This window comes from Photinus pyralis, unplaced genomic scaffold (genome assembly GCF_008802855.1).
Source record: "Photinus pyralis isolate 1611_PpyrPB1 unplaced genomic scaffold, Ppyr1.3 Ppyr1.4_LG3b, whole genome shotgun sequence".
Lineage (NCBI taxonomy): Eukaryota > Metazoa > Arthropoda > Insecta > Coleoptera > Lampyridae > Photinus > Photinus pyralis.
The window spans coordinates 9,671,950-9,689,843 of NW_022170510.1; the positions used below are offsets into that span (position 1 = coordinate 9,671,950).

Genomic DNA, 17,894 nt, shown 5'->3' on the forward strand with positions numbered 1-17,894 from the left:
CAGAGAATTTTTTGTAAATATGTACATATATGGGCGGTGTATACTTAAAAAAATTGCTGTGGCTAGCACAGATACCACCCGCACACCTACGCATGAGCGATTCTGCCAATTTATGTGTAAGAATATGTGTACCAAATTTGCTTCCAATCGGTTCAACCGTTTAGCCGGAAATGAGAGTACAGACGGACCGACAGACCGACATCATCGAGATTTTGTGTGATTCGGATTCTTGGTGTTTCAAAACGTGCGTTTCCATCAAAAAAGTGGGAGGGGGGTCTTTTTTTACCCCCAAGGCAATATCTCCCTTACTAACGTGCAGGTGGTAAAAACGGATCAAATACACAGGAATAGATGGCAATATAATATAATAGGTTCCACGAATTTGTTGCGTGTAATACTAAGTATCATGATTCCATGCGTATGGTCCGTTTTTTTGCCCGCGCGTTAGTAAGGGAGGTATTACATTGGGGTAAAAAATGGCCTCCCACGTTTTTTGACGGAAATACTCGTTTTGAAGCACCAGGAATCCGAATCATCATTATTTTCATTTCCAGCTAAACGGTTGAACCGATCTGAACCAAATTTGGTACACATATTCTCCGATATAAAAGGGCAGAATCGAGCATGTGCAGATGTTCGGATGGTATAATTATGTGCTAGCCACAACAATTTTTTTTAAAGTATACATAGCCCATATGTAGTTGCCAGAAGACCTTCCTAGCTCGAAGCAAATATTTAGCAACAAAAAAATATTTTGGCAGTCTTACATATTATACCTACTATACACTGCCAAAAGTCTTATTAATTTGCTGCATGTACCGTTTTATTACTAACCACTAAATTATTGAAATTCACACAGGAAAATTTTTGTTAATCATTTACAGAATTCAATGTAATTTGGAAAATTTTAGTTTTTAAAATTTTGTTTTTACTGTTAGTCCAGGCTATATAATATTTTTGTATGAAAAAAATTAGTTACCGGGCGAAACCGGGTTTTTCAGGCAGGTGGAATGAATAGAATTTGGGAAAAAATAATTAAAACAGCTGAATTTTTCCGCGGGTGAAATCACGGGGGTTGAAAGGGGTGGAAAGTGGTATTTTGCAAATTGTGGTAAAACTATTGATTTTAGACGAAAATGTTAAATGTAAAAGTTATAGAGATTAAAAAAATGAGCAACTTTTGTATCTGCACTATTTTCACATAACCTCCAATTTTCCTAGAAAAACCGGAAAAACTGTTTTTTTCGTTTTTTATGCTTATTTTTGCGAAAAAATGTCGTAGGGGTTTGAATTTTGGAGGTAACATAGCCTGTTTTATGATAAAACAGAAGATGATGGTTTGGGCCCATAAAGTTGAACCGTTTCCAAGATCTCACGATTTCTGAAAAAAACCACCTCTTTTTCAAGGGGATGAAAAATCTATTTTTTTTCATCGTACAGAGGTGCGCGGGGTAGCAAAATTTTCGGGAAGACATATTTTAATAAACAAAACTAAAAAAATATTATTCCTGTAGCAAAAATTCGAGAAAATCGCCAAAAACCAGAAAAACAGTTTTGAGATATACTTACATAGTTTTTGACATGATAAATCAACATGTTGGATGTTAATTATGATTTTTTCGAAATCTGTCCTCTTCCTTCTTTTTAATGTTTGCATAAATATTCTCTTTTGTTATCTTATGCTCAACTGTTCTAGTTAAAACATCTTGATTATTTCTTTTTTCTGCATTTTTACCGCAATAAAAGCAATTCGAAATAAAATCGAATTATGTATCTTGCTTCCTGATTCTTGAACAATTTATTTTTGTTCACTGACTCTTCTTCCTGCTTGTTTTATAGCTGATGCAATTGCGTTGGGCCTGTTGATAAACTTGCAAAATCTGCAATAAGAACGTTGGTTTTACCGGTCAAAAGCAAATGATTTGAGATGTCAAACCTGCAGGAATAAACTTTGTGAGGATTTTATTCATAATTCCTGTAAATTAACGATCAACAGGCCCAGCTTAATCCCATCAGCTGTAAAACAGGCAGGAAGAAGAGTTAGTGAACAAAAACATTGTTCAGGAAGCAAAAGAATTCGATTTTACTTCGAATTGCTTTTAGTGCAGTAAAAATGCGCAGAAAAAAGAAATAATAAAGATGTTTTAATTAAGGCAGTTGGGCACTGGGAAACAAAAGGAAATATCTTAGCAACATTAAAGAGGAGAGAGAAGACAGATTTCCAAAACTTTTTATTAGCGCGGATCCAGCACGTTAATTTATTTGCAAAGAGCCTACTGTCAAAAACGGTGTATCTTAAAACTGTTCCCCCCGTTTTTGCCGCTTTTCTTGAAATTTTTCTATTGGAATAATATTTTTTATTTTTGATGATTAAAATGTAAGTCGTTACGAAAATTTTGCTACCCCGTGTAGATACAAAAGTTGCTCATTTTTTTTAATCTCTATAACTTTTACATTTAAAATTTTCGTCTAAAATCAATAGTTTTGACACAATTTGCAAAATACCACTTTCCACCCCTTTCAACCCCCGTGTCATTTTAGAGCTATTTAGCCTGGACTATGTTTTTTTAATAAAGCCTGGCACGACTGTAGGTACATAGAAATACCTTAATAAAAATTTTAAATTTTAAAATTGCTTTGGAAAAAAAAGTTCGATGCCGTTGCGGCGCTCCAAAATTTATTTTTAAAAATTAGGCCCTCTATTTTTCGTTTCCGTATGACTAATATACATATTCAAAATTTGAACCGAATCCGTCGAGCCGTTCCCTCGGAAAATTGCCAACTACGTACGTACATGCAGACGGAAAAATATTTTATTCTTTAAATGTTGCTTAAAATGATGTAAAAGGTTGGAATTTTGACATGGCCAAAAAACGGTGATCGCAATAGCTACCTAGCTCATGCTACAATAAAAATTCCTTGTATACCTGGCAATAATATTGCGAATTGCATAGACGCAACGTAAGGTAAAATCAAATCATTACTCATCTATTTTGAAGGTTAACCGGGGTGAATAATTTGAAAGCATTGACTACACTGGTTTGATAAGAAAATGTAACGCTTCTTTCTGTAGGTAAACTTACGTATAATTTAGTTGCAAGTTAGACATGTTCAGTGCGAGTTGGCACCTTCTCGCGAATATTATTTAAAAGCTGTTCCAGGTAAGCGTAACAAATGATATTAACAAAATGAGCCACCACAAACGTCAAATCCAAATTCATTATTAAACCCATGCTAACTATGTTCCAATTTACTGTACTATATTTACGTTTTGGTGGCACTAGACTAAAATTTGTTATAACAAACCAGGCCCGTAGCCTAGACCTAGAACGTGGTCTTGCCCCCACTGGAAATTGTGCTTGATGGTTCCTTTACGAAAATTACAAGGGTAGTATTTATGAAAAAGTCTTAAGCGCCACCTAGAATTATTCAAATATCACAGATCAACAAGCTCTAATAACAGGTCAACTGCTTAACGAATAAGAGGTAACGTGAGCAACAGAGTTGCCGTTAATTATTGGATACCTTTAAGAAGTAATAAAGTAAGGAGTAACAATTAACGTAAAATTTTTTGATCCTTAAAAGATTCGACCAATTTTAAATTTTAAATTTGATGTAGATTCAAGATTCATTTTTTGTTCAAGAATGTAAATGTTATTCCACAATTCAATACAACAATTTGCCAAATTCAAAGGTGCATTTTCTTGTTCATTTTTATCTGGTAAGATTACAGTTTTAGTTCAGAAGTTCAAAACTCTGATAAACGAAGGAAAATTTCAACCCTTTATAATGTAACAGCCCAATACAGTACGTATAAAGCCTTTTGTAACTTGTCGTATAATTTGTATTTCTGTGTAAAGGACCTTCAAATTTTCTGAAACTTTCTCTAATGAAGTTTTGCATTTAACCCTAGAATAGAAAGACGGTTTTTGACATTTTAATATTTCAAGTGTTTTGTAATAAAAACTGTCAAAAGTAAGTGAAATTCTTTCGTTAATTGTTCCTACACAATCCTAGGTTCATATCTTATTATCACAATGCCAAAATCTCGACCAAAAGACATTAAAAGTATAGTTCCAGGAATTCTACAATGGAACTTTTGCAAGCAGCCAAAATGCAGTCGCGTAAGCTCCTTATTCACTTTGAAAAAATGACATTATCGGTTAACTGTTATAATTAACAGTTAAAATCGTAAAAATTAGGTGTGGCACTGTATTGAACGCAACGTAAACATACGGGGAGCGTCAATGCATAAATATGCACTCAGACATTTTGGTTTTAATAGCAATTAAAATCTGAAAATATTTCAGTTATTCGCCAGACGTGGATAAATCAAACAATGATTCTATTTCAATGAGCGTTTTATTATTTAGGTAAAAAATCATTCCGGTGGATGAATAATTCCCGTTTTAATTAAATTTAATTATGCAATATCGAAAGGTGAATGTTATTCGATAAACCAAATTATGCGTCCGTTTTATTTTTGTTAAATTTAACTTTATAACCGAAAATCAATTGGCTTTATTTATTTATTTCTACTTTAAAAAAAGCGTTATAGCAATGTCGCATGAGTTTCGTTTAATCGACGATTCACGAATGAGTGGGTCCAAACTGGATGTTATTTACGCTACATCGAAAATTTACGTTTGTGCCGGGCCATAAATTTATATTTCTGTTTTACGTACATTTCAATACAGAATCGTAAATCGAAAAAGAACACGTTCTATTTGAGTTTTACAAATGCCGTTTTGACTTATTTCTCGCTTGGTTTTGCAAGTCAAGTTAAAACTTAATGTGGGTGCTCTATAATAAGTACCTAACCATAAAGTTTATTTAGAGCGAATACTATTGTCAAAACTTCCCTGTCACATATCAAACTTAGTGTGTTTCCGAAGGTACAACGCATTAGGTAAAATCAAAATCAAAATTCTACAGGGTGTTTCAAAAAAAATCAGATATCTTATCCGCATATTGTACTCATGAAAAAGTATATAGGTGTTTCATTAGATATAGAGTAGTTCTTGTAACTTAAATCTTCATTGAAAGGAAGGTCTTACTCGTTCGAATACATATATTTAAACGAGTATTTAAATTAAGCTCTGAAACACTTCATTTGCGAACGTATGTTTATTAAGACTATTATGTTTTTTTCATGAGTACTATACATAAAATATCCGACCTTTTTTTGAAACACCCTGTATATGGTGAGAATGTTTCATCATATTATCAAGTAAAATTATGTCCGAAACGATTTCGGGGTCGAGAATCCAAACAAGATGATTCAAAATTTGGCAGGTCTAGTACGGAGTTAGCACACAGCGACTACTATGTCTAAAGAACGTTATAATGAATATTTAAAGAGGTTAGATACAAGGTAGCGCCTTTGTGTCATAAGATGTTGCGTCCTTTTCATTTAACCATGTGTACAGTCCATTCTTCTACGAAATAAAATCGTGTCACATGTTTTCTTAAATAAAACACCATGGTAGACCCCTTGAGAAGAAATTTGTATATCCCTGCCTTATGGATATACAGGGTGTTACATATAAATATGTAAAAAAATTGGGATCCACCTTCAACTAATTACATGCAGAATAAGATGAATCATTAGTAGGCGGAGGATATTTTCTGACCCGAAGGACGAATTTTCAAGTGATTTGAAAAGTGATTTAAAAAATATGTTCGACAATTTTGTTCCTTAACAACAAATTTCGTGGAATCCTTTCCATTTTCATTGTCCGGCCTATAATTGCAGTGGAGAGCCACCAGTCTTTTTAACTGTTATGGTTGCTCAGAAAAAAAGTAAAAGAAATGCAAATTTCACCACTTCCTCGAGAGTGGCTTCCAAACGAAACGCCCTGGACCCTCGTTTTATTTGGAAAAGTGCTTGTTTTGATCCCCTCTACCACCCAATTTTTTTACATATTTATGTTGTACAGTTCAAAAGGTAACGAATTTATATGCAACACCTTGTATAGGAAATGACCCCGAAACTGAAATCTTTTCACCAAGTTGAAAAAACACTTACTGTTGATAACTACATTGAAAAGCTACCAAAAATTTATCTTTCTTGATCTCTTTAATGCAGAAATAGTGGAGTAAGTGGTTAAAAATAGGGAAAAATAAGAGACGTAAATCCCTGTGTCTACTTCTTAATAAATATCATTGTATATCTAAAAAGCACAAATTATCAAACGTCATCATCCACATAATTGAAATGAGTATTGAATATTAAAATAAATTAGGTATACTGTGCTAATCAACAAACTCATTGGAGCTATGTAAATAATGTAGTGTCTCTCCTTTTAAGATTTATCATTTTAATAGTTCGGCATAGACAGTATGCAAGAAAGGTCTGGAGGTCAGTACAGATATACAGAAAATATCTTTATAAGGAACTTTTCGGAAACTAATGGTAAATTTTTAATTAATTATCGCAGATTGAGGTACATTCAATGGTGAAAAGGACATCTTTGCAATTTTCTAGTTAAAATGGTTGTAATTTTGGGGTACTCGATTAACCAAATACGGCAAGGGTACAATAGAAACTGGTTTTGGTACGTCGAGGGAATCTATTCAAAATTTTTGTGGTGGTCTCATGAAGTTAGCCGTGATTTGTTTGAATTTTTTTAAACACTGCACATAGAAACAAATTTTCAAAATTATAGTAATATCATCACTAATATCATGTGTGTATAGCATTTGTAGGGGTCTCAACTTTAAAACTCCACAAGAAGCGTATCGTCGCTAACTACTGCCGCACTAAGAAAAAGCCCCCTTCAAACTTTGCGTCCCCATTTCCGGATTGATCCCTACCTATTTTCTGAATTAACTTACGCCCTGACTCTGCAGATTGGAAGCCCATAAAACTAACTAAGATAACATTTTTAAGGCTTAAAGACAGTCACACTGGCGCCGACAGTTCCCGGAACTCATTACCAGCTCAATACTCCATAGAATTCAATTACGAAGAAAAGAGATCGCTAAATTTAATCTGAAGCTACGAACTTCTAAATTCTAGAAGTATTACAACTTTTTGGAGACAATCGACCCTCTAATTTTAACAACCTGTATACTTTCTGCTATCAATCTTCCCTTTACAGATTTTTGTAAATCTTTCAAATAGTGCAACCATTCTATCGTATTTAGTTGACGTCAGGCAAAATTCTCCACTCCTCGTAAAAATCGCAATCAATTTTCAACTATTATTTGGTATAATTCCCATAAAAAATGCAATTAATAATAGATAAGCAATACATACTCTATACGGTACTCAATTAGAATTAGACTCGTTTAAAGCAATTTTATCGCAGTAGGCATACAAGACGAAACTATTAATATGTAATCGACCGGAACCTCAACCATTTTTCTTTTAATGAAGCAATAAAAACCGTTCCAATGAAAAATCTTGTCGTGGACAAGGAAAAGAAAAACCTAAACGAACAGCGTGTTACTGACATGTAAACCGTTTTCGAAAGCAATAGACGTTTAATAGAAGGTTCGTGTATAATGGTGGTTCATTTTATTGCGCGCACTGTTCGGTTGGAAATGTAAAAAGAATTTACGACCTTTCGCAGTTTTAAAAGGTGTGGAATCGCCAAATAAAGTAGTAAATTGAACAGAAAAGTAATGGGCAGACGTGATTTTTACAAACATCCACTGTTAGCGGTGTTGGCAGAGGAATGACTTCCTAAAACTTGAAACATCAATTAAGGAGTTTTTTATGCTATCACTATCACTTAAACTGCATTAAAGTTGTGCAACTATTTCCATAAGATTAATGGTTTCGCTAAAGCGAGGGGTTTGGCGCGCTGTCTAAACGATTTGTTCTGTTCACTTAGTTTCAGTCAGTGGCATCAACATAATTGAAATATAATTCGACGATTCTCAATCTTTCATACACGCCTTTGATTTATTAACGATCCTCGAGATCTTTTCTAATTTTGTATTGCTGTCTGTCCGTCCGTCTGTCAGTCCTTGTGCACAATAACTTTGTGTAGAAATGTCCAATTACTTTGAAAATTGATACACATTACACATGTTCTTCAGGATTTAAAAAAGGTCGCTATTGTTTTGCGGCTACGTAGACTAACGGGCCAAAAAAATTACCGAAAATACCGAAATTTAGCCAAACACGTTAAGTTGGTTAGAAATTATATCATCTTCTTTTCATATTCCTGCTTTGAATTTTAATAAAAGTTTCTTTGGTTTTACAATATTTGAGAAAGATAATTGTTCAGCAACTACATTCAAAGATAGAATAGCTAATGGTAAGAACTCAAAATAAAACTAAATAAGAAAATGATATATTGGGGAGAGAAAACGGAAACAAAAGAAAATCATAAATAAGTACTTTGAAAATGAAAAACGATCTATAAAAATATTTAAAAAAAAACTGAATAATGTATTACTTTTCCGTGTTTTTTTACTTGTTTTTACTAACCCTACATTAGAAGGTGATGTTAAAAAATATAGGAAGAGACCGAACGAAGTTTCAAGCCGCTAGACCTTTCCGCCTTAGTTATTTTCAATGAATTAATAAAATTGGTATTAGACAGTTGACAGTTACGCAAGGCTTTGAATTTTGTGACAATTAAAAAATTGACAGTGACCTTTTTGTGACCTAATAGAAAGTAGATTCATTCGCGATTTTGCATACGATGATTAAGGCTTATCAATTATTGAAAATCTTTTTGAAGCCATACATAAGAGCAATTTGGTTGTGAAGAATTAAATTAATTAATTAATTTTAAAATTGATCAATTAAACTAATTTCAATTTCTTTTTTCATTCTTATGACAATGTGGACAATAATTCCTTAAAAATGTCGGCTGTATTTAGATCAGGAAGCCTCAAGTATTTTGGGGTAGACAAGCTCCTGAACTTTTTATTTAAATTTAGAACGTTTACGGTAAAATGAAATTATTTTGCCCAAAATGTCTCCACCGCTAAGCTCACCTTATAAAAATGACCTTATTCCAATTCCCTCAGTAAAATGCATTTCTATGCGTTTTAACCTGCAAATTTAAACACTTGCTTTCTCCGCCTTCGGCCACCTTGATGGCAAATGACACAAAATTCAAATCAATTAATATCCGCTTTCATCTACAATCGGGTTGTTTTACACACAAATTGAAAAATCTTACACGTACATAAATAACTCTTCTGAAATGGAAAACTTTCTCACGTTCTTCTAACCCAGTACCCAAACATGAATTGCAATGGAAAAATCCTGCATCCTTTTTTCACGACTACAAAGAAAATGGATTGCCTCTTTCGAGAATGTTTCTATTTAAAATTTAAACCTCCAAAATTTTACTCATAAAATATCTAATAGGATACAGTCCGTATTGACGTAATACACAATTTACCTTATTTACATGGCATCTAAATCTACCCTTGGAGCAGAACACCCTCGAATTTTAGATGAATGAAACCAAAACAGTAGATGTCGGTTAAACCCTGGGTTAAACTTCACTTATACAAGCAGATGGACTTCTCAAGTTCCACTCTTCTACGGAAAGCAGAGCATGCATAGTGCAATAGCCGAGTTAATTTCTTCTTTCGAAGCGAAATAATTTACGGATCAGAATAATTTCGGCGGGTATTTAATAATGCCTACGTTTATTTGCAATAGTCCTTTTGTTTTTACTGTAGCAATTGTAATTTGTGACTGATAACTTTTTGAGGTTATTGCACAATTTATAAACGGTCGATGAACTATAAGTATATTATATTATTACAGAATCCAGTTGTCTTTCTACCAAAAGGAAATGTTGAAATAGGACAACTTAGAAGACCCACTCGTAAGGTTTTAGCCTTAAAATGTCATGCCGTAAAGGGGCCTCGCACTTCAACATTTCCTCGCCAGTAATGTATCATTTTCCTGACTTTTATGTAAATAACTATTACATAAAAGTCCGGAAAATGATACATTACTGGCGAGGAAATATTGAAGTGCGAGACCCATTTGGGGCCGAGTACTTTAATTTCCGAGTTAGGTAATGTCATTTGACTAACGAGTTTTGTATTAAATTTTACCCGAAATCGTATTTTAATACAAAATTTCAATTTCATATAGAACTTTTGATTAATGTCATTCTGTCAGTGATGACAGGAGTCATTATAGACATTTGGAAATGTCACAAATGCGGCCGGGAAAGTGACAGGTGCCGCCAGTAAAGTGACAAGCGGCAGGAAACCTGGTCTGCTCTGCCTCTGTCATGGAATAGTTATTTACATAAAAATCAGAAAAGTGACACATTACTGGCGAGGAAATATTGAAGAACAAGGCCTGTTTGGGGGCGAGTACCGACTTTAATTTCCGAGTCAAGTAATGTCATTTTACTGACGAGTTTTGTATTAAATTTTATCCGAAATCGTATTTTAACATAAAGTTTCAATTTTCATATAGAACTTTTGATTAATGCCAATCTGTCAATGATGACAGGAGTCTTTATGGACATTTATGTGACAGGTGCGGCAGGAAAAGTAGACTGGCCTGCCTCTATCATGCAAATTAACATTTTCCTGACAAAGTAGGCATGAAAATGATGGTTTCATGACGATTTTGAGTAAACTAAAATTTCCTGACAGAAAGTAGGCATAAAAATGAAGGTTTCAGGACGATTTTGGGTAAATGTATAAAATGAAAAATATAACCACAAAAGATTTCGAGATCCAAATAATATTGGGCTTCATAAATGAATAGTATACCTGTTCCAAGTAATAACATTCTCCTTGACCGTGCAAAATACATACACCAGTGTTTACTTTACATCCTAATTTTAGACCCAACTGCCAACTTTGGTATTCCAAACTTCGATTCTGCAATTACTGACGTAATTTTTGTTTTGAATGAAAATGTCGACAAATTATACGCCCACGGTCATTACCGATTGTCAATTAAAGTAAAAAGTGAAATTTATATACTGCAAGGAACTAACAAAGAATCCCTCACCTTCCATTTTATACTTCTCCTTCCAAATTGTTTTTTTAACACTCGCTTATGCGTTATTCCCTTTTAACCCTTTTTTTCATGCTAAATAAATCCCATCTTATTGTATGTTTCCTGCTGGCTTTTAGTATCGCACTCAGCAGAGGCATAAAAAAGTTAAACTTTTAAAAAGAAACTTTGGTTTTTACTTGTAATACTTTGAAGGAAAGAAATTACAATGTCTTCTACGCCATGTTTTTGAGGATATAGCTTTCAAATCTAATGATTTATTTATGGTATGGTGTCAAAGAGGTTAGGATTTAGATAAATGAAGTAATTAAAGTATTACTTTGATGCTGATATCGTACACTTTGGAGCGATTCAAGTTTCCCCGGTTCTTCGATAAAAAATGTCCTGATTTTACCCACTGACGAAAAGAACATTTATTAAAACAAAGAAAAATGCACACATACATTTAAGGAGAAAGTTTATTAACGGTCCTTAGCTGGCGATCCCCATTCTTCTAACCTAGTAGGAAGGAGTGACAAATTCTCGCCGTTTAGTTTATTAAATAATAGTTATTTATTATATATTTGATATTGAGTGAATTAACTTTCACGAGATGGTTTGTTTCCCTTTATCGTCGTGTATAATACAAAACTTTACTTTATAGCAGAAGATATACAATTCTGATTTAAACTTTGACGTCAAAAATAGCAAGCTTAGGTTCTGCCGTCGCGGTGAGCATTGTCATATATTCAAACGTCATTTTATATCGTGCTCCGCGTCCAATTTGAAATAAGAGGGAGAGATGTGATTAAAATGTATAATCATCTGTTTCACTTTATCTACTCTTGCCGTTAAAGTGATCACTTTATCTATACCCTCACGGTTAAAGAGCGACCTATTACAATGTCAATATTATACATCTTCTGCTATAAAATAAAACAAATTTCAATGTTGATTTTATTCAAGACTTTAAAGAGTCAAAATGAAATAAACACCTAACTGGAAAATTCTCAATTTCTACTAAAATTACATTTACACCTTTGATTAACCCAAATGTCTGTGTTATCTAGTGATAAAACTATTATTTACGAAATAGTAGTTTGCATTAGTAGAAAAAACAAGTTGTGCCTCTTATATTGGAGAAGATTAATTTATTTTATTTTATAGCATATGTTAAAATGACATTTCAATAGGTTTGAATGAGTAGGATAAGCCGTTCTTTAACCGTAAGGATAGATAAAGTGATCACTTTAACCGTAAGGGTAGATAAAGTGAAACAGATGAGTGTGCATTCTAATGACATCAAATGCACGATATAAAATGACGTCCAGAACATATGATAATTCTGTTTCTATAGAAACGATCACGACGACAGAACCTAAGCTTGCTATTTTTGACATATCTAAATTAAATTTATAATAGTCAGAAATTTTACAATTATTTATATGGCTTCTGCTATAAAATAAAGTTTTGTATTATACACGACGATAAAGGGAAACTAACCATCTCGTCATCATCTTTCACTCAATGGTTAAAATATCCCTTTATCGTCTTGTATAATAAATAACTATTAGTCTATGATTTTTTTCCAGGGCGATGAAAACACTGTTTCTTTGATTTAACCAAGCACCAATGCATATCCACTGCAAGTACTGCAAACTTCTTACATTTGGCGAGCCTATGATGCCAATCCCAAATAACACACGGGTTCTTCTCGTCGAACTCCCATTGTTTGACTGATTTCGCTTTGGCTGACTTTTCCGTGGGTTTCACTTTCGACCTCCATCCTCACTAATATCATCAGTTACCAGGACATTCTATTTTTTCGAAACCTTTTCGTCCGAGGGTTCCTTGTAGCTGATGAGAGTGAAACGTGAATCAGCCATCCAACTGAAACCTAGGTTGACAGTGTTTCAGAACCCATGAATTTTTCGTTTTCCATGGCAACTTCTCAATAATCTCGTTGAGCAACGCGGGATTTCGCCAATATCCCTCTTGGTTCAAATGTTCAGTCATTCTTATGAAGCCTTTAATGGAATTCTCTAATGCCTCTAAGGCCACATCTACATTTGCATGTGTGAAGAGAAGATTCTTCACATAGTCTTTTGCGTCACCCTTCCAATTTCTCACCCTGCACCAACTGACATGCATCCACAATATGTCTAAAACGGTCAATGAACCCAGGCCACTCTGATAGACCTCCAGAGATGATAAGTGTATCTCTTTTCATGGACTGCATGCATGATTGGTAAGAACTACGAATTGGTTCAAAGTCACTGTTATAAAGTCACCTCAAGAAGGAAAAGGGCAACGGCTAGCCAAGGGGAACGGTATTCCAGTGAAACAAACACCGAGGTTTGACAAAGCTCATATAATTTTTTGGTGCCAAGCATGCACAAGTCACGCCAAAAAAGTATAATATACACAAAAGATATTTAATTGTGTAAAACAGTAAATAAATTAGCAGTTTTGTGCAAAGTTACTTTTAACTAAACGCAAATTTTCAGCCCAGCTGAGTATGTTAATGTTACTGATTTACAGACAGACAGATAAATTACTGAATTCCCTTCGTTAACACTAACAACAAAGGCAAAGATAAATGCAAACTGTAGTTACGTAAACATCCCCAACTCTTGTATTCAATATATCAATTGAAGAGTAATTCGTCACAAGACTGGTGAAGATAAACTAACGACAGACCTGTACGTTTCCAATTTCCGATATTTGAGATTTGGTAGCGACTCTTCGATCTTAGATACTTAAAATCAGTTCCAGCTCATCGAAATGTAGCAATCTTCAATTCGAAAGTGAGTGTTTGCATCTCATCCAAAACGCGGTACTTCTTTAATACGATCAGTCCAATGCTCATAACGTATAAAGAAGAGTTTATCCATAAACTACAATGCCAAAAAAGCAGACCTAATTCCAATTAATTCAAACTTACGTACCCCATTTAATAAAAGGGTTTCGGATTTCGATATAGGTAACAAAGATAGGTAATTTCAATTAAAATATATGACGAAACTTAAAACCTGGTAATTTTTTCAAAATGCATCTATATACTTGAGAATTTGGGATTAAGGTCAACTTACCCTCCACTTCAAAATCTATATTATGCCAATATGCGCTCTTCAGTTTTTAGGGGTGAAAACTACTCCTTTGTGCCAAAATCCATAAAACTACATATTACAGCTTAATGTGAGTGAAATTTGGTTCAGATGAGTTGAGTAATGATTGTTAGAGGCTTTGGAACATTATTGCAGAATATTTCAACCCTTAAAAATTAACCCTTATTGTAGTTTAATTTAAAAAAAAGTATTTACCCTCAAAAAGTTGATAATCTATTATTGACGCGCACGTATAATCGTATCGATATCTCTTGAGTGGGGTCATATTGAAAATTTGTGAACCTGTTTTCTAGTGAAAAAACGCTTACTTTAATACTCTTCATTTTGATATAATCCATGGTTTAATTAAATAAGACTTCCAAAGTGGTGATATTTCGCCCTGTATATAAATTACATAGCGTAAGTGTGTATGTAAGTTTCTAATGTGTAGTATACGACGTGTATGCCGGTCATCCTCCGATTTGGGCTTTCAGACTTTTTCGAAGAAATTGTGATTCGTTTTTTAATCATAAGTCCTTTATTTTTTATGCTAAAAAGAGCATTAAAAAACTATTTTGTAGGTTTATGTAAGAGCTACAAGGCTATTTACATCAAATACCTTTAAAACTCAAAGTTTTAAAATGGGGTAAGCTTAAAGGGCCACAACAAGGTAGTGCTACCATATAAATACACATTTTAAACGTGTATATCTCACTTGATTTGTGTCGTACATTCCCGGTAAGGAAGATATTTGGAATTAAAAATACTACAATTGGATGCTGTTGTAATATCATGTAATACACAATTGCAGAAATTCGTTTTCACTTTTAGCTTCAAATATTTCAAAATTAAGTCTTCTAAACTGGTCACACTTCTAGAATGTATTAATAATACGTAGTTAGAGAAGACTTGAAAAGGGGAAGGACTAATTTTAATTAGGGGGTTGCTTGCACTGATTTTTCGCTGAAAGAAGTACGGATCTACCTTATTTTCATCGTAACTCACTTCATTTTTATGCTAGTTTGTTTTAAAAAAAATTAATTTTATTCCAAAGGATATCCTTGGCTATCCAACGTGGAAATAGCGCATGTATCCTGGGCACTCTCCCAACTGAAAAACAGTTCGACTTATTCGAATTACTGTTTTCTTTGTTACACAATTTTAAATATTTCGTTTAAATAAAGTTTTATATTATTTAAAAAGTTTTGTTAAATACTTTAAAGAATATTCTAAAAGTTTTTCTCGAAAAATGCATAATTTTGCCGTTATGTGACCGTGAAACTCTCTAATTTAGCGTTTGACGAACAAGAGCACCATCTATGCCTTCCATACGCTTTGCTGCAAATCCAGCTGATGATCCTTGGAGATATCCGAAAATTATACAGCGACAACCTACCCTTACAACAAAAATTCTCCGAATGAAATGACTCTCCTTGAGACGTTCGTTTTCTTTCTTTTAATACAATTGATTTACTGGAGGATGATCTCGTTTACATTCTGGTAACACCCCTGGCTCAAGACGGTAACGGTATTCTTTCGCTTCAGGGCAAAAACTTAATTATTTTCTTTTATATCTTGAGCGATACGTTCAGGGTTCAAAGTCAATGAAATATTAATTATATTAAAAATGAGAAAACTCCTAGCAAATCAATAGGATCAATGAACCTTTACGAAACATAAACAAAATGACAAAGAGGACGAAATAAGTAAATCTGATTAATGCAAGTGGTATTGGAAGGTTTCGATTTCGCGTAACCAGTAATCTTGTAATCACACCAAGGGAGCGATTAAGTCTTTGCGACTACTGTGTAGGTCAAACTAACGTAAAACAATCCAGAATATAACTTCGTGGTATATTGTCGCCATGTTGCTTTCCATGGCACTAGGGTGTTAAATTATTTATTTGCACTGAAATTACACCGCGCCGCTCTGACTACATTTCACTATAGAATCACATAAAGCACTACTAAACCGTTACAGTTAAAGCAACACCAATTAATTAATGCATTTTCTTTTTCAGGCACCCGGGGGATAACCCATTTTACAGCAACATTGACAGTATGCCGGATATCCGACCGAGAAGGAAGTCGATACCTCTTGTATCTGACTTGGTAAGTCGCTTATTTAATGGCTATCGATTTTAATCGTGCGTTGTACGTTTTGCCACCTTTGTTGTGAAAACAAGACATTTATTTTGTGTTTTTAATTAACCACATTCTTCCCTTCTTCTCCGAAAACAATGCGTTCGATATTAACACAAAAACTTCCCCAATGTAGAAACGTGCTCTAAAACCGCAAAATTTTCGCATGAAAAACAAATTACATTACATTTGGACGACGGATCGGATGTCGCGTGAAGCTTTTATCGGATAGAGTTGTATCCATCAAGATTTTGTCATTCGATAACAAATTATTTGTGTATGCGTGAAATAAACATTTCCACTTTCGTTTACGGAAGGTGTTCTCGAGAGAATTGCGGTAACAGGTGGTGGAATTTAAATTTACAATTTTGATGTAGGTAATTCGCCCGTGTTACACAAAATATTTTGAAAATTACACAAATATTATCTATAAGGTTTAAATTAAAGACAAAGTTTTCTCGTCTTCCTTTTGTTTTCCGGCAAATTTTTTCGGATACCGAGCGTTAAATCTATGACCCCAAGTCGATCGATAGCTCTTATACTAGTAAAAAGTCATACGCGTAATGGACCGACTTTTGGGAAATTGCGGTAAAAGCCAAAAATGCAATGTATAATTGTGACATTGATGGATAAACAAAAAAGGGAACGGAAAGGTTTGGGTGTAGGCAATCGGGAAAACACTAAGGAAGCAAAAGAGCTTAGACAGCAACTTCCCGGTTGGAGTAAGTGCCTTAGAAATCGAACATAAAGAAATGTTGTACCCAAATTGTTTTCTGCTGAACAAAATGCAAATTGTCCTGGAAAATGCATAATAGTAATACTTACCTTGATAATAGGCTTTATGGGATATAGATAACTTTCGTTAAATTGAACGTGTTTGTTTGTTTTCCTTTTCATGAATATGTAGGTGCTTTTTTCTTCGTAACGCAGCATTGAGTGAAAATTAAATTGTTCTATTTCCATAACTACACTTTTGCCCCCGGAGACAGGAAAAGGAAAAGTAAAAAGCGATAATGTCAAACTTTGGTGCCTTCTACTCCATCGTACAATGACCTAATATTTTCACGTTTGTAATGTACTTAACCTCCAGGTTCTACGCAAACTTCATAATACCAGAACTAAAATTAACCCGGCAACGTTTAAAAATGGCTGCTCCCTCCAAAAGCTAACTGGAATCCCGCTTAGATTTTAAATTAAAAGTGGCACGTGATCAAACATCTAAGGCAGTGCTCGTTTACGTTAGTTGTAAACAACGCTATGACCTGAAGTACAGTAGGAAAGGGACGTAAAATAACACACTGAAATTATGAAAAGTTTCTTTAATAATTATTATTATTATTACGAAGATCAATAATATATTACATTGCAAGAATAAACTTTGAAAATGGTAAAAAAACAGAAATAGGCTGGGAAAAAAGAACTTACCAAGAAAAATTAATTGTTTGTAATGGTGTGAATGCATAAAATCAAATTATAACGACAATGTTAACAAAATATATGGCATGTAGGCTTCTAGAGGTCAGATACTTGCAGAGTTTAACTAAAGGTTGACACAAAACCAATGCTCTGTCATTACATGTCAAGCGTTACATATAACTCTCGCCAGGAAAGATTGCCGGTCACAGCACACCTTGTGTCGATTTACAATTTTTGTTTTTATTAAGATGCGAGCGACATCTGGAATAGGATCGTGCTAATGTT

General features: G+C 33.9%; 1 protein-coding gene across 5 annotated transcripts in view; it reads left to right on the plus strand.

Moving 5' to 3' along the window:
- The window catches only part of LOC116166509, a 168,088-nt gene that overhangs the window by 112,853 nt on the left and 37,341 nt on the right, over positions 1-17,894 (plus strand). For all 5 annotated transcript variants that reach the window (XM_031481480.1, XM_031481481.1, XM_031481478.1 and 2 more), the window contains one exon: positions 16,073-16,163. In XM_031481480.1, coding sequence (XP_031337340.1) covers positions 16,073-16,163 — 91 coding nt within the window. The remainder of the gene's footprint in view (positions 1-16,072; positions 16,164-17,894) is intronic.